At 46.9% G+C, this 16,631-nt stretch overlaps 7 protein-coding genes across 7 annotated transcripts; 4 read left to right on the forward strand and 3 right to left on the reverse strand.

The window, feature by feature from the left end:
- Window positions 1-725: 725 nt before the first annotated feature.
- On the forward strand, window positions 726-1,910 carry FIESC28_02809 (uncharacterized protein; the record flags this gene model as incomplete). The annotated part of the gene is made up of 1 exon (XM_031156958.1): window positions 726-1,910. One exon carries the CDS (start codon window positions 726-728, stop codon window positions 1,908-1,910), a length of 1,185 nt encoding a protein of 394 aa, XP_031018910.1.
- Window positions 1,911-2,167: 257 nt separating this feature from the next.
- On the reverse strand, window positions 2,168-3,109 carry FIESC28_02810 (uncharacterized protein; the record flags this gene model as incomplete). The annotated part of the gene is made up of 2 exons (XM_031156959.1): window positions 2,168-2,953; window positions 3,002-3,109. 2 exons carry the CDS (start codon window positions 3,107-3,109, stop codon window positions 2,168-2,170), a joined length of 894 nt encoding a protein of 297 aa, XP_031018911.1.
- A 625-nt stretch (window positions 3,110-3,734) lies between these two features.
- FIESC28_02811 (uncharacterized protein) lies at window positions 3,735-4,713 on the forward strand (the record flags this gene model as incomplete). The annotated part of the gene is made up of 3 exons (XM_031156960.1): window positions 3,735-3,901; window positions 3,952-4,062; window positions 4,110-4,713. 3 exons carry the CDS (start codon window positions 3,735-3,737, stop codon window positions 4,711-4,713), a joined length of 882 nt encoding a protein of 293 aa, XP_031018912.1.
- A 1,303-nt stretch (window positions 4,714-6,016) lies between these two features.
- FIESC28_02812 (uncharacterized protein) lies at window positions 6,017-8,500 on the forward strand (the record flags this gene model as incomplete). Its single annotated transcript, XM_031156961.1, has 17 exons — window positions 6,017-6,042; window positions 6,165-6,201; window positions 6,252-6,413; window positions 6,461-6,555; window positions 6,616-6,702; window positions 6,754-6,864; window positions 6,916-6,942; window positions 6,995-7,037; window positions 7,088-7,130; window positions 7,179-7,283; window positions 7,333-7,449; window positions 7,500-7,905; window positions 7,952-8,023; window positions 8,070-8,116; window positions 8,165-8,238; window positions 8,293-8,423; window positions 8,476-8,500. The coding sequence occupies 17 exons, from the start codon at window positions 6,017-6,019 to the stop codon at window positions 8,498-8,500; spliced, it is 1,608 nt and encodes a 535-aa protein (XP_031018913.1).
- A 674-nt stretch (window positions 8,501-9,174) lies between these two features.
- On the forward strand, window positions 9,175-10,608 carry FIESC28_02813 (uncharacterized protein; the record flags this gene model as incomplete). Its single annotated transcript, XM_031156962.1, has 4 exons — window positions 9,175-9,295; window positions 9,353-9,401; window positions 9,452-10,353; window positions 10,529-10,608. 4 exons carry the CDS (start codon window positions 9,175-9,177, stop codon window positions 10,606-10,608), a joined length of 1,152 nt encoding a protein of 383 aa, XP_031018914.1.
- Window position 10,609: 1 nt separating this feature from the next.
- FIESC28_02814 (uncharacterized protein) lies at window positions 10,610-14,597 on the reverse strand (the record flags this gene model as incomplete). The annotated part of the gene is made up of 2 exons (XM_031156963.1): window positions 10,610-13,554; window positions 13,607-14,597. 2 exons carry the CDS (start codon window positions 14,595-14,597, stop codon window positions 10,610-10,612), a joined length of 3,936 nt encoding a protein of 1,311 aa, XP_031018915.1.
- Window positions 14,598-15,581: 984 nt separating this feature from the next.
- FIESC28_02815 (uncharacterized protein) lies at window positions 15,582-16,328 on the reverse strand (the record flags this gene model as incomplete). The annotated part of the gene is made up of 2 exons (XM_031156964.1): window positions 15,582-15,615; window positions 15,670-16,328. 2 exons carry the CDS (start codon window positions 16,326-16,328, stop codon window positions 15,582-15,584), a joined length of 693 nt encoding a protein of 230 aa, XP_031018916.1.
- Between the last annotated feature and the right edge of the window lie 303 nt (window positions 16,329-16,631).

Here is a 16,631-nt window from a genome sequence, read left to right on the forward strand (position 1 = left end):
GTATCTGGAACGAGAAAGAGCTTAAGGATTCGAGAAATCCTAAGGGCGCGCGATATTCCAGATGCTCTGTGTGTCGGGCCAGGATCAATGGAAATAAGATCCAAAGAAAACATGGGTGGCTCTAAGGGAGAAGAAGGCTTAGACTATAAGTACTGAGGTATCGACTAAGGAATGAAAGAATCATAATTATTTGTCTAAATTTGCATCAAATATCCTAAGTTCTTTCATCACTTAGGCTTAACCAAGGTGACGATTCAAAGTCATTCATTTTGACGGGGATAATTGTTCTGCGTCCATATCAATCGGGCGTCGGCATTTGACTAATCGGGTAGAAGCATTGCCTATTGTAGTCGTGCTTCGGGATGCCCGATGCCGAGTTTGTCATGATCTGACTCGGTGACAGCTACCAACAGCTTCAACATCCTGGCCAACACTGTGATTCGTCTGTCAATGGAGAAGCTGAGAATCAAGCCCTCAAGATTGAGCCATGCGAATGGCGACGGTGCAGTGAGAGTTGATTGCAAATGACCTAAGAGATAAAATAATGTGACCATTTTATGCGAGTTTAGACTGATCTTTAGACTAATTATCCCGCCATCCTAGATATTAGAGGAGAATGATTTTGCTACCATGATGCCATATCGCCACTGAATTGCATATATAAGTTGTACAGGCTGTCACCAGAGATTATCCCATTCCACCGACAAGCACTAACCAAGACAAAAATGGCCCACGTTCGTCGAACAATATACTTCCTTTCCCAAGTCTCGCTCTCACCTCCACTCCGCCTAACACGTCTAACAACTCCTCCATCCCAAGATTTCTACTCCCAATCCTCCCCCAACAGCGAAATAGCCCACAACCTCCTTGTCCAAGCACGAGTAACTTCTCCAAACTACATCCAACTGGAAGACCAAAAACTACACTTCCTCCGCTCCGAAAAACAAAAGGTCGCAGTGTGCGATACTTCAACTTGGACGTTTACCAAGCATGAAGTTGCGATTGCTTTCGATACGCTGATGGATCAGCCCGTTTTGCCTCCTGCGGGTGTGGCACAGGCTTTGTTGACGGCAGTGGATTTGAAGTCGTTGGGAGAGCTTTGGGCGCATTTGGGTGATGCGACGCTGGAGAAGAGGATGAAGAGTAAGCGGGTGAGTGTGGAGTTTGATGATGGTGGGATGCACTGGTTGGATAAAGCTGTGTCGCATGATAATGTGAACTACATCCACCTTCTCTGCCAGATGCAAGCCAGTCAGAAGATTATGGACAGAGCGTTTGGTATCGCCTTGTCCAAACCATCTCTACGGGCGATGAAACTGCTTCTCAGCTTCGGAGCCGTGGCTTCTGGGTTTGGAGACACGATCAATGATGAGATCAAGGAACAGAATTTTGAGTTGGTGGAACTGCTGCTATCGGCTCCTAATTCTATGGACGATCAAACATGGAAAGAATGCCTCGATGAAGAGTTCTCTAGAGCTGAGGCTGGAGGCTGTTTGTCGATATCGTTTCTTCTACTTCTTCTCTCCAACCGCCCAGGTCTGGCTTCTGACACGCTCTTGCTCGGCGCTCTTCGACTACACAACGTCCAAGCCACAGCAATCATCCTAGCATACGGAACCTCCAATGAGATGTTTCTCAGCATACGTCATCAGGCATGCGAGCTCGTATCACACTGTCAAGACGACTATGACCGATTTATGCTGTTCAAGCTCCTCTCCGATTCCGACCTCGTCGAAGACAGCTTGCCTCTCCGCCAGGAACTCGTCAAAGACACGAAAGCACGTCACATCCCACTCGTCAAACTTCTCGTGCAGGCGGGCGTTGAAGTAGTTGCAGCCCTAAATTGGGCTGTCTCTTATGTTGATATTGAGTTGATCGAGATTCTCGAATGCGGAAGTCGGTCTTCTTGATGGCGAGGTCTCGGAATGTCGGAATAATCACATTTAAGTTTTATTCTTGTAGCATCATAACTCGTTCTTTTATATTCTTCCCCGGCATAAGGTTTAGGCAACTACATAAAATGCCTTGCATGCTTTCTCCTAGTTATTCTCTTTTCCATCCACCACCATTAAACATATTTGTTCATAGCAATCACCTTTTAGTCGATGCTTTAGAGCAGGAGAACCTTAGTTCCCAGTTATTCTGCCACTCTTCAGTAGTATCTAGACTATGTAGTGGAAGAGGGTTTGGGCACACTGAGTTCTCCCAATGCTTTCGCAGGCCCGATGTTTATCCAATTATCAATCTCCCGTTGCGTCGCAACGGCGATAACTCCCACCATGCCAAGCGCGTTCGCGCCAGCTTCTTTGTTAACAGCTGCACGACGCCTCGGAAGAACGATCATCCATTGCTTGGTGACCAGCATATTGTGCGGGATCGCAGCTCCACGTGGAAGCTTCTTTGCGTTCTCAGAAAGCCCTGCTCCAACTTCTGTCGCTTTTCGCAAGAGGTCTTGATAGATACTCAGCAACCCCTCTGGTGACATGTCCAAGAAATTAAACCGATGGTAGAACCACTGAAAAGGTACATCAGGCTCATTCCCATCTTTATCATCCAGAAAGGCTGCGAAGCTATCCTTGGGCTTGGGTATCAACTGCATGTGCTTATGCAATCGACTACACCCTCCATCTTGACCACAGTTGTAAAACGCAACATACTCATTACTCTGACTGCTTAGAATACTGTGCAAGGCTTGCCAGTCTTCTCGATTGAGTGCCTGGTACTGTCTTTTGTGTCCGTCCTGAGTCAAGAGCATGAGATGCGGCCTCGCGTAACAAAACTTGTTGGCGGCGAGAAAGTGAGTGTCTCCGATGCGGCATATCTCATAGTCCGCAGTATCTATGTCGCTCCCATCCCGTTTCTCCGCGAATGCATTGACGTCGCGTTCGGGATGGGGGACATTTGTCTGGAAGGTTGGTTTCTTTGACAGAGCAGACGTGAGAAGGAATTGGAACTGGGCTTTTCTCAGTGTTAACATTCGAGCTACAGTTGGAGTTCATACCTTCAAGCCATCGTCAATATGTTCAATGATCTGCTGGTGGTCATCATAGAAGACCAGACCATTTTCAATCAGTGAATTGAACTTTTGCAGAACCGTCGACTCGGTCATCGTGTAGTCCGTTGCGTGGTGGGTGCGTTAGTAGTTAGAGGGGTTTAGGACGCGCTGGGCGGGGCGTCATGATGGCACGAAGACCCCGGTCTCAGGATTCCCTGATTTCAAGACACGGGTGAGACCGACTAGAGTAACGCCACTGCCGCTCAACTTGGTATTTTTATTGCGATCTTCATTTCCGACCTTCAAAAGGTTGGAATCGCGTCACTTCTCATCGCTGACACAAAGCTCACACGACGCGTTATTGTGAAACATTATATATTGTAGCAAGACATATTAACCCCCCGTACTTCAGCTATGACGTAGTTTTGAGGCGCTAGAATAAAGTACACCGAGTCCCAGTGCAAACTGACATAGAATATTTGTACTACTCAGTCTCTTAGGCTGGTCCTCAAATTCTGATTGAACAATGGTATACTTCTTTTTTCATGTCAATGTCTATCCTTCAGACGCGTCTATATACTTTAAATCTTGCTCGGGTTCGACTATATAAACGCGCCTCTTGCCCGAATACCTCCCATCATATTTCCCTCTTCACATCTACATCTTTCACAATCGAGTCTACTCAACTGCCCGAGCAATAAAGAGCACCTACTACCTTTTCATCCTAAACACAACCAATATGCAAAAGAAACATTGTTACTGCGCTATCTGCGGCGTACCATGCGGTCGAGTGATCGATGAGATCTCGGATGATGAATACTCCTATTGTCCTGACATTCTCAAACTTGATGACATCTACTGGATGTCCGATGTCAAGCTTTTGACTGTGAACCGGAAGACTGGAAGGTAAGCAAAATTCTTCCATATGATATGGATGTGGATGTTAACTGAATCAGGACCGCCACTTGCAATGAACCCGAGCACGAGGGAGGACGGAATTTTGGCCATTGGAGCGAATCACGCGTCCTGACGCACCCTGATAACTTTGGAAGAGGCGTTATTAAAGTGTACGTGTCGTTATGTCAGTCATTGGTCAAATCACTAACTGGAGTAGATATCGAATTACAAAGGATAGACCACCCGTCATTCCTCTGCATCTTTCTTGCCTAAAGCTTCTTCAAAAAGCATCAAAAGACAAAATCAAACTCAACCTTCTCCATGCAGCCCTCTCAAGGCGATGTGTAAAGATATATGGCATGGATCCCCTTGCTCTGAATTATGACTACGGTCAGGCCAAGAGATTTCAAACAGCCGGGAACTGGCGCGTGGAGAAATTCTCAGAGTCCATAGTCATGGATCCTATCGAGGTCGATGGGACCATAGTCAATGGGATGCTAGATGAGGCTACCAGAGATCCGTCTACTGAACCATCACCAGAAGACGAATATTGGAAGAGCAATCTATACGGTAATCATGGGTGGTTCACCATGTTCCTCCCCTCTGAAACACAGCTCAAGAAGCGTTCTATCAACTGGCGCACTCTGCACTTTCTTATTCAGGATCTTGGCAACGACAAAGGTCGACATGATTCTACCAGGACTCGCCTCCAGTTTCGCAACAGAGCGCGTGTTTGGCTGAGTCTGATGGAAAAAGAGCGACTGATCAGTTCCTCCACAGTCCAGAGCAAGATCAGTCAGTTTTTTGTTCGTCCTCACTAGGCCTGGTGGTTCATTGAAGGATCAATGGATTCGAAAATATTTATCTATCGCCCATTCAACCTTTTTCTTTTTATTCTATCAACCGTTCTCATTCTTATATAAGCCGACCTATGTTTGATTGAACAAAGAAAAAAGAAGAGGAGGAAACAAAGCATCGAATTCTGCGCTCCTTGTGTCGACATCAACAAACGGCTACGCCAGGACTTGAACCCAGAATCTTCTGATCCACTCTCAGACGCCCTTCCATTAGGCCACGCAACCTTGCATTCACGATAGCAAGCAGGGAAATGGTCCTAGTGAGCGACTATATACTCCGGTTACCGTTCTTGGATTAGTCCCAAAGGCAACCTGGTCTTTCACACCGGCATAAGGATTGAGGGACAACAGCATTCGTATAAAGTTCCTCTCAAGGGTCTGGTTAAGGCTTGAGACTTTCCAACTCCCGCTTGGTTGTCATTCCTTTTGTATTCAATCACTTGAGGGCATCACGCTTGGTGCTCTACGTAAAACCCATGTTTCGGTATTTATTTCAATTTGTATGATTTACTTTATTCACGTCATCTTTACTCTGAGGGTCCTTCTCAGTGTTGGCCATATCCTGCTTTCCTGTGTCCATTGATGTTTGGAATTTTCTCTTCTTATCTAAGCTCTGTATCTGTTTTGAATATTCTCATCAAGTCACAAACTAAGAAGCGGTCAATTTCGATAGCAGATGGCATGGATATCCTTCTAAGTGCTTCTGTTACGTGATAAATGTAGATTTATTTTCGCTGCAATTTTGTTGCCAGAATTGTCCTCCGCTATTATCCTTCTCGCCTTGCATCAGCCAAAGTGACCCGGGTGAAACAATCACGACATCGTCTCCACAGATTGCCAATCGATGGTGCAACCAGCAAATTCAATGCATTCACTAGATGGTCGAAATCTCATCATTATTCCCTGTACCTCCTCGGAGATTGATTGAACTTGGTTCGGGCAAGTGTCTTATATTAACCAGGATAGGCAGTTTTCACATTGCCATCTATCGCGATGTGCCACTCCGTGACCCAGGTTACTACGCAAGGCATATAAGGGGCCCTACCTAGCTTATTGGCCCCATTTATCGCGATACAACCTTTTCCAGGGTGCTGGGATGATCAAAAGTTGTTTAAATATTGTGTGGTGGCCCGGAATTGCATTGTTGTACATCTTGCCGTCGAATTCCTTCATCACTACACAGTGAACAGGCTGCATAATTCGACAATGTCGCCTCAATCACCTACCATCGTTCCTTCGTCTGGAAATTCCGAGCCGTACTCTGACAATGGCAGTATCAAAGCGAAAGACAAGGTAGATAACAATGGATCCACCAACGATTCTGTGCCTCCTACAGCGCCAGCATTGGCAGCACAGCAGGGTCAAAGAATGGAATCAGCAATGGGCGACGCAATTCTTCGATTTCTCTGAATCAGAAAACCACGAAAGGACGATGTCTACGACCTCGATGCGGTACGAAATTTACATATCCATGGTATACCAAAAGTCCTAACTCGAACTAGATCGCTACGCAGCCAAGTATTTGGGACTCGCCAGACCTCGAGCGATACAAAGAACTCTATATCCACCCGGAGTGGGAGAATTGGTCAGCTTTTGATCCCAACTTTCGCTGGACCTGGCGTGAAGAGAATAAAGTACGACGCAAAGTTGACTGGAAGATAATGGTAAGTAGCGTCTAACAACAGTCATGGAGTAAGACTAACGTTGGTAGATCTGGGTTTGTGTCATGTTTGCTGCCTTGAACATCGACAGGAACAACATTCAGAACGCTGTATCGGACAACATGCTTGATGATTTGGGTATCACGTAAGGTGACTATGTAAGTTGCTCTTTGCCACAAGCTCACCCCAATGGTACTGGGAGAAGTACTTATCTACTCCAGAACATCGGACAAACCATTTCTCGGGTCGGCTTTCTCGTGGCCGAGTTACCTTCCCAGCTGATCTCCAAACGGTAAGTCATAGAACTACCACGACTTGTTCCGCTGAGTTCACACGTTACCAGCATTGGCCCCGATATGTGGATCCCAATCCAGCTTTGCCTCTTCAGTTTCATTTCAGCTATGCAATTCTTCTTAAAGGGCCGTGCATCTTTTCTTGCTACCCGATATTTGATGTAAGTTTCTTCCAAGTCGTGGCGACTAGCCTTACTAACTTCACTTCTCAGTGCCACATTTCAAGGTGGTTTTATTCCGTAGGTCACATCTTTGCATGAAGCATCCTATCGTGTGTCTGACGAGTCACAGCGACACAATTCTCTACCTTAGTTACTGGTACACTGGCACAAGAGTATGTTGGCTCGGATGAGAGCTCACTCGAATTACCACTGACAATCTTAGCTTCCAATCCGACTAGCCTGGTTCTGGAGGTCATCTCAACTTGGTATGTGATCAGGCTATTGTTGAAAACGGATACTAACAAGAATGATAGTGGACATAGCTGTTGGTTTTGCAGCTGTCGGTCTGGTATCTATGCGAGGATTGCTTGGATATGAAGGCTGGAGATGGCTCTTCCTCATTGAGGGCGCCTTCACGTGTGAGCACTCGATTTACCTTTGAGCCGACTTTCTCTAACATCACCATAGTTCTGATCGGAATCGCATCCTTCTTTCTGATGCCTCAGTCACCTGCCAGGACTGAGAGTTTTTGGTGTCCCAAGGGTTACTTCAACAAAAAGGAACAAAAAATCATTGTCAACTCCGGTAAGCCGATTAATCGCCACGGGTAGCGTCCCCTTTCTAATCCGCTCCAGTTATTCGAGATGACCCTCAGAAGGGAGGCATGAATAACAGACAAGGTCTATCTATCCGACAAATCTGGGAATGCACCAAAGACTACGACATGTGGCCTCTGTATGCTCTCGGCTTGCTTTTTGGGCTGCCCAAGTACCCTGTCAACCAATACCTTACCCTATCCTTCCGTGGTCTCGGCTTCAATGTCATCGAGTCCAACTTGTTATCGATTCCGTACATCATTGGATCCTGTATTACAATGCTGGCCATCACAGCCTTCAGTGAGCTTATTAACAACCGAAGCTTTGTGTCTATGGCGGAGGATGCATGGTTACTTCCGTGCTTTGTGGCACTAATCGCCCTTCCAGATCCGATTGGCCCTTGGGCTTACTTTGCAATCTCGACTGTTCTGCTGTCATTCCCTTAGTAAGTTACTTTACAGCGGAAGGCTGACTATTCTAACAATACTTAGTACTCACCCGATTCAAGTCGCTTGGACCAGTCGGAATGCTGGGTCAGTACAAAACAGGACAGTATCTGCATCGTAAGACGACCCTTCATTATCCATGACCGCTGCTAACGACCTCTAGTCTTTACAACATGTGGGTTCAAGTCAGTGGAATGATTGGGGCCAATAGTAAGATTTCAAGTCTGCCTCGAGAGATTATTCACTGACAATTTATAGTTTACCAGCCTGATGATTCTCCACGATACTTTAAAGCAAACAAGGGCCTACTTGTTATTTGCATCTGGATGTGTGTAAGTATTACTATTATTTCATACCGCGCTTGAAGGAAGCTCACATTTTATTAGCTTATCCAATACCCAGGCACATTCTTCTATTACAGGTGGCGGAACAACCAAAAGGCCAAGAAATGGGATGCAATGACGCCAGATGAACAGCACCAGTACAGGACAACTACCTCTGATAAAGGCAATAAGCGGTATGGATCTGTTGTTTAGTATCATGACCAGTCAACTGACTTTTAAAACCAGGCTCGACTTTCGCTTCGCTACTTAAGTGCGGGTGTATTGCCTGAAAAATGATGGGCTTAAAATGAATGAGGGGGTTATAGCTCAAACACTAGCAGTTATATTCAAAAATGTCGTGACACGGACAGAATTGAATGAGTCTCTGCGCTAGCAAAGACTTTGTCAGTGTCTTCTTTCGCACAACACAGGTGATCACACTCTATGGCTATGGATCTTACTGGTTATCTAAACTTCCTGGTCAGTAAAAAAAGTGGGTTCAAAATATTGTTTGGGTAGCGTGTGTCTGTTCCTGGTCCAAGCTAGCTACTTGTTTAAATCAATCATCACTGTGCCATGCTGTCCCCCTCAACTCGAAGTATTTTCACGCCCTTCCATTGGGCCATACAACCTCGTATTCGCTATAACGAGCAGGTGGTTCAAGGGAGCATCTAGACTAGATCCTTCGGCTGCCGTTCTTGGGTTAGTCTCGAAGGCCCCTGGTAATGGACCAATGGCACAGAGCACACAGTCTGACCACCAGATCCTGCGGTCTCGATGGTAAGAGATAGGATCATAATGACGAATAACCTCGTTTTGATAGGCCGTTCAGATCTCTGCTTACTGTAAGCACGGCGTATTGCGCAGGTGAGGTATAAGATGACAGATATGTCTCTATCCTTAACACGCTCTTCTGGCCATTGGCATCTAAACTATACTTCCATAATGGCTTCAACTCAGGGCCAAGTTCGCATTGCCATGCGCGATGAGTATTACAATAATCACTGCGAGATCCAGCAAGCTGCTGTAGAAGCAGGACTTGGATTGATCCCCGACTTCTCAGGCCGTGAGTTAGACGTGTATTTACTTTGATCATGTTCAAGACAATACTGAGCCGTACTAGAAGACAAGCTCGTCGTGGTTGACTATGGATGTGCTCAAGGAGCCAACTCGTGAGTCCAAAGTCCAATCATAGACCCGTTCCGTAATAATAGTTTGCAAGCATCGAACCTATGAGAAGGGTCATGTCTAGTCTCCCTGAAAACGCCACTGTTTCTCTCATGTTCGAAGACACACCTTTCAACGATTTTGGAAGTTTGGCAAAGACAGTCTCAACCCACTTCGCCAGTACTAGTGAGAAGGTCTTCATCGCACCTAGCCTTGTCCCTATCGGCTTCTATCAACAAGTCGTCCCAGCAAAATCCGTCGACCTTGGCTTCACATGGTCATCCTTCAACTATCTCGAAAACACTCCAACCATCGCTCTCGACGCGACGGCCTCACCGACTGACTACGCCATCGCTCGCCATAAAGCCCTCGCAACAGCGGCTCATACTGATCTAATCAAGCTGCTCAAACTCAGGGCCAAAGAAATTCGCGAGGGTGGTTATCTTATCGCTGCTATCGGCGGCCAAAAGCCTGAAGGGGAAACCCGACCTTCGAACCCAGGCGGGCATATCCTGCAAGCTGTCACTATGCGGATGGTGGGCGAGGGCAAGCTCTCACTTCCTGAGCTGATGCAAATGGCCTTGTTCCCAAGCCACGAACGTACGCCCGACGAAGTCCGTGCTGCACTTGAAGACGAAGCCGTGGCACCACTATGGGAAGTCGAGGTTTTCGAATCCAAGTTAATCGTGCAGCCAGCTTGGGAGGGTTACAACAATGCAGCCGACTCCGAAAAAGAAGAGGCTTTCAGGAAGTATGCAACTGTGGTAATAGAAAACTTGGTGGCCGCGGCAGGATGGTTCTGGATAGATATACTGAAGAGATCAAGAGGTGAGGAGTGGAATGGTGCGGTCGCTTGGCTGAAGGAGTTCACTGATATGGGTGTTGAAGAGATGGTGACGAAGCATCCGGACTTTAAAGCTGAGATTTGGTGGAATTATATCAGGTTGATAAGAACTAGTAAGAGGGTCTAGATTGGTTTACGGTTGCTCTATAGGGAAGGGAATAGTTGTTATTAGAAGCCCATTGTGGCTGCACTTGGTGCCAGATCTCAATACACCTTCAAATGAATGAATATGGACTGAGGATTGATTGTTATTTACCATACCTGTGCTTGATACCAAATCATTCCTAGTCCATGGTGTCGACACCAGTGCTACACTGCGAATTCCAAGAACACCAAGGGACCACGAGCTTGGCCGCCATGATCCTTAAACTAGATCCGCTGAGTGTGATGTTGATGATTGGATATCCGAAGGCCACTCTCTGCTCCTCTTTGAATAAGAAAGCTTGCACCCTCCTCGTTAAAACTCTTTATGGCATAGTCCAGTGGCTTCTCACCTTCATTATTGCAATGGTTGATGTCCGCACCAAGACGAAGCCAAGCGTCCAACACGTCATCCTCGGCGTACATTGCGGCAAAATGTAAAGGCGTGTTGCCGTGACTATTACGGGCATTTATGTCCATCCCGTGCTTTTGAAAAATATTGAAACAGTCATCACGACCCAAGTGTCTCAGTTGGTCTCTCCGTCTAGCCAATTGATGCAGCATTGTCTCGCCCTTTGCGTTTGCCGTGTTTGGATTTGCCCCATTTTTAAGAAGGACTTGAAGTACCGGAACATAATTTTGAAGTATAGGAATGCAATGCAGGCATGTATTGCCTTCGTTGTCTTCAGCGTTAACTTTTGCCCCATGATGGCAGAGGAGGTCAATCTTTTCGACGTCCCCAAGCTTCACAGCTCTGAAAAGACAAGTTTCGCCGTCATTCCTTCGTGTATTGATATCCACGTCTTGTCTGATCAACCACTCGAAGTCTCCAAACTCAAAATGATTCGTAGCGTTCCAGAAGCACGTCTGGCCCATATCATCGCAGTGATTAATCCTAGCTCCATGGCGTATCAGAGTCATCATTACTGCCTTCGACCTGGCATAGTGTATGGGGCGCTTGCCAGTACTATCCGCAAATTCAGCATCCCCTCCTTTCTTCAGTATGACGTCCGCTACCGCCTCATGATCGCGGTCTAAGGCGAGTTCAGGTATTGATATCAAACCAGAGTGGCTGGGAGTCACCAAGTTTCGATTGAACATGATACAATTAGCATCGACACCCCGTTCCAGGAGCAACTCCACAATATCTGCATGACCATTCTCTACAGCCCGCAAAATGATTGAAGTGTCTCGAAACTCTTCTCCGAAATCCACCAGCCACTTGGCTGTGTCAAAACTGCCGCCTTTTACCGCGTGTATTAACAACGACCATTTGTTATCCGTTTCTGTGGAGTCACCACGTTGGACGAGTAGTTTGGCAATACCAAGATAACCATTCTGGCAAGCCCAAGCAAGGGGAGTGCGACGTTTACCACTAGAATGAATCCTGGACTTCATTCCTTCCATAACGTCTATTCCGTTATGAAGTGGAGAAGATAGCCCTAGAAGGGCTAAGACACTGTCCCTATGTCCTCGAGCCATGGCAGCTATGAGAGGGTACACATATCTCTCTCCATCACTGGCCAAATCTATGCGTGAGTCGGCTTTAAGCCGCGTCCGGATCAAAGACGAATATCCACCATCCGCGAGTATGTACAACAGTTCTGCTTCTGTAGTATACCTGCGAACTTTGTGTTTTTCAAACCCATTGAAAACAGCAATCCAAGTACGGATTCGGAACTCCCCCATAAACCTCTGTTGACAGTATCTAACAGCGGCACGGTTTGCATGATATAAAACGAACTGACAAGCATACCCCAGGAAGGCGTAGTTCTCGATACCCCCACGAAGCTCTTGAATAGTATCTTCAGAGTAAAACTCTGCGGGCTGATTCCCAGTAATCTTCCTTATGAAAATCACGTAGGATCTGAAATAAAAATTGCAGCAAAGGTTCAGCTTGTTGTGGCCAAAGCTTTCCCAGTCAGTTTTCAGCTCCGGCCATATCTCAGCAAGACCGTTATCCTTGACAAGAAAGTCACGAACGGACTCGTGAATGAACTGAACTATCGGTTGCTTCGATTTAGTAATCTCAGCAAGTCCTTTGGAAGAGCTTACGACACTTTTGTAAAAGCAGTCAGTAGCGTCACTTGTATGAACGCTTGGCATATCAGAATCCGCCAGTCCTTGTACTGATAGCCCGGACCAAAGAGCGTGGTAGTACTCTGCTGGTTTCAGAGGTCTTTTACTGAGAAGAATCCAAAGAAGGCATAGTTGAAGCTCTTCGGCGTTGGCCTTGTCTCTTCTAAGAATGTCTTTGAAGAGCTCGCTCAGGCCATTGGGCACTTGTTCGAGTCTATTGCGAAGGTTAAGTCGACCACGACGATTCTCATCATTCAGTACGTCAACGACCAGAACGACCCACAGGAAGACCCCAGATGCTTTCACTAACATCCTCTCTTGGAGTTGTGCAACAAGAGCCGGGTCCTTGATCCGAAGGTTGGACTTGATGTAACTCTCCAGGTCATTGGCATGGCCCTCTTGGTTCTCAACAGTGAGGCGCATACCCCGGTCAATATCGATGTAGGGGTAATGCCGGCTTGAGAAGCAGATTCGAAGGTTGACGTCATTCTCTGTGCATGTCTCTGCGACTTGTTCGAAGAAGCTGACTAGGTCCATGACTTGTTGTTCATCGCACTCGTCGAGGGCGTCGATAAAACATGTAAGTGACCTTTGATCAAGTTTCAAGACGGCACTGCGGAGTAAGTCCTTGAGACAGTTCAGCGACGGACAATTGTTTTGGTTTTCGGGAAGAATATCAGTGTCGTCCAAGACGCACTGCAGATCAGGAAAGCCTTTGAATAATTGCAGTAGTAGAGAGCGATACATGCCAGAGATAGTTCTCTCCAGGGTTTCACCGCGGGCGTTGAAGAAGAAGGATGCTGTTAAAACCTGGTTCTTCTTGTCCTTCTTCCTGGTCTGAAGGTAGATAAACTTCATGATGGTGGACTTGCCAGCTCCCGGTTTACCACGTATCCAGAGGAAGCCATGATGTTCCGATACCTTTGCAGGGTCTTTCCATGCCAAGTAGTCTTCATGTTTTAGGAACCAGTGGCACGTTTTTGAGTGAGCAGCCTTGATGGTTGTCTTTCGAGCATCTATTGCTTCGAAGTTCAAGGCCTCGAGTAACTGGCCATGGCGTTCCGTTGAACCCGATGGTCTTTGTTCCGCTGGCGCTGAGGTCAGAGGTCTGATACAGGAGGTCATATTAGAAGATAATCTACTCACCAGTGCTCAAGATGTGATCAGCCTCTCTATCTCGTGTATCCTGTCCTCTCACTTCCAGAAGCTCATACGCGTAAGCAGCTGCAGTTGCAGCGGCATATCGCTGCCAGCCTTTAGCCTTGTGAGAATCCGAATAATCACAGATGCCACGAATGGGCAAACAAGATTCGATATCCATCAATCCAGCAGCTTCCATCTCGAAACACAGAACATCAAGTTCACTAGCGATTTTGTCTCGGCAAGTGGCATCCTTCATCACCTGGTTGCTGGATGCGATGCCCCCGTAGTATACGACCGGGTCGGTAGAGCTTCGTGTCTTTCTGGCCTCTAGTCTATCTTGATCGCATTCGTCGCAAGAAAAGTCTGGACAAGGATGATTGTAGGATGATTCGAAAAGCCGATCCGGTTCCGTTGGCAATCCATACGCCACATGGCCCTCCATCTTGTTTTTCAGAATGGTCGGTACTCTGCTCCCTTCCAGCTCATGTCGCGAGCGCAGATTCGAGATGACAGTGAGGATAGAAGAACCAGGATGCTTGTAAACTCCAGTACGCTGCAGCTCCCCATTAATCGTCTTTCCTAGATCATATTGCATAACCCTCGTTCCGACGACAACATCTCCAAGTCGTATATCTGCCTTGGTAGGGACACCGCCGCCAATACCAACCATTAAACAAACGTCGATGTTTGGAAAAGTCCGTTTTAAATTGCTCATAACGATAGCCGCGTTGTTGGTACCATATGCTGAAGCAGGTAGACAGGCTATGACGACGTACTGTTTTTGAATAGTCCCTAGAACATAGGAGTTGCTATCTGTCTTTGGGGGGCTGTCGTGTTTTTCGTCGAGCATTGCGCGCGCTGCTGCCATCTCGATGTGAAGCGCGCACATCCAGGCTACGGTGTAGCAGTCATAAGAGGTGAGTCCAGAGCGAGGCCTTTTGTTATGGTGAGATAACGTGATTTCATTGTCCTCAAATGCGCGTCGCCGAGACATCTTGGTGCGCGTGTTTGAACTCGGGGGACTTGGGTTGAAAGAATGTTTGCTGGAGGACAAGAGTGAGATCAATTGGAGTTTCCAGCTTCGTCAGCGGAAAAAGAGAATCAGGCTGTGCCCCAGACCATTATGCCTGCAACTCTGCCTCACGAGGGCTGTTGGTCGCGTTCAACCAATCAAGGTTGGATATACCCATGCAAGCCAGCTTAGCCAAGACCAGGCCTGATAAGAAATCTCAGCCGTTAAAAGAATAGAAATCATTGTTCGGGCACGACATGCGAGAACTCATACCTGTACTGATGGGACTGAACGTAACCTCCACAGTAGGATCCCTACTAAGTGCACTGAAAATTAACGACATGCATAAAAGTAGTGAGGTGCTAATTGTACTGAAGGGTGTACTCACTCCGCTTGAAAGTCTGTTAGCGGTACTGAATGGAAGGATAAAAATGTACTTCTTTCTACGCTGTTTGAAACTTCAAACCGAGTAGTCGATCAAGGTGCACTTAGGAATTCGAGATCGTCAAGTCTTTACAGCTACACCAGTTACTGTAGATTACCTGTTGTAGCTATCATTTTAGCTGCTGTCGCTAACTGGCGATGTCGCTTATCTTTAGTCGCTATCATAGTCTTACAGGGGACTCTGCCATGTAACCATCAGTACCTATACTGCCCACAGTTTGATCGGTTCACATGGATTAACTGAAAACTAACAACATTCTAGAACTATAAATACTACAAGATTGAAATACTGTATGCTTGAAGATACAGGAAAAGATAAGTGTCTTTTTCAATAGATATGTAAACTAGAGTTTTTGCTTATACTTTTTGATAGCTAATTATATACGTGAATCTTCATCAAAATCGTATCGCCAACTATGATGATACCATGTGTCCAGGATCTATCACAGAACTAAAACGGGTGGACAACCTCATTTGTAATGAGATGATCTCGTCTTCGTCGACAGTATGGGTTCCACCCCCTCACTCATCGCACTTATAAGTCATGAAGGCAGCCCTAGATTGAAGTCAGTATCAAAGTCACAAATCAGGCAAAATGAAGGTGGCTTACTCAAACATCCAGAACCCATTGTTTCCATCAGATCCCGAGGTGCACCCGTTGATGCCAAGGTTGAGCAAATCTCGGCATCGTCCACCAGTAAGACCAGTACCAACTCCCGGAGTAGTGGTCTTGACCATAAAGGTGAAACTTCCCTTTCCAGAGGGCGCATTGACACATGTTTCTCTCTTCTCGTACCTATCGTAGACGCCGCCGCCGCCACCACGGTAGCACCATTCGTTTGCGGCAGCAAGGGCGTCAGCCTTGTCAGCACCCCAAGGGTGAACAATGCTGCTTCCGTAGCACCTCACAGTCTTGGGAGGAGTGTACCCGACGGTGTGGGTACAGACGTAGGCATCTGCCCACATGTATTCGCATTGGTCGCCGACAGTGGGGTTCCATTTCTTGAACTGCTCAAAGCTGATGCCGAATTCGTTGGTGATTGCAAGACACACTTCATTCTTTTGGACGAGGTAGAAGCGGTCGCAGTCCTTCACCATGCCGGGCTGGATGGGGAGGGGGGTTGTGATGCCATTGTCACCTGTTGTGGATTCAATGGCTGTGGCTTTGAGAAGGACCTTGCTTGGCTCCTTGGCTGTGGCGTCAGCTGGGGCGGCGAGGGAGAGGCCAGCGTTGGCGAGGAAGAGGGAGGTGATAATAGAGAACTTCATCTTGATGGTTGAAACGATAGACTGTATTGTTGTGGATGGTTGTGAGCTGATGAGAAGAGGCAATTGTTCATGGAGAATTGGGGGCCTTTTATATCCATCAAAACTGCATCAGGTCACCATCGTGAAGTCTTAGCCTTGCAAGGCAAATTAGGCCACCACTACTGTGCCTCTCCAAAAGTCCTCAGCCTAATTCTCTTCCTTCCAATAACGAAGATCACCGACGTCGCATGGCGTGTGGGTAGTCGGATGATAGTACCGGTGATTACCTAGTTGAGATGTTGCCGTGAAGGTTAACGGTTAGGC

The sequence above is a fragment of the Fusarium coffeatum genome (genome assembly GCF_003316985.1).
Source record: "Fusarium coffeatum strain FIESC_28 chromosome Unknown BRIP53273_contig_61, whole genome shotgun sequence".
NCBI lineage: Eukaryota > Fungi > Ascomycota > Sordariomycetes > Hypocreales > Nectriaceae > Fusarium > Fusarium coffeatum.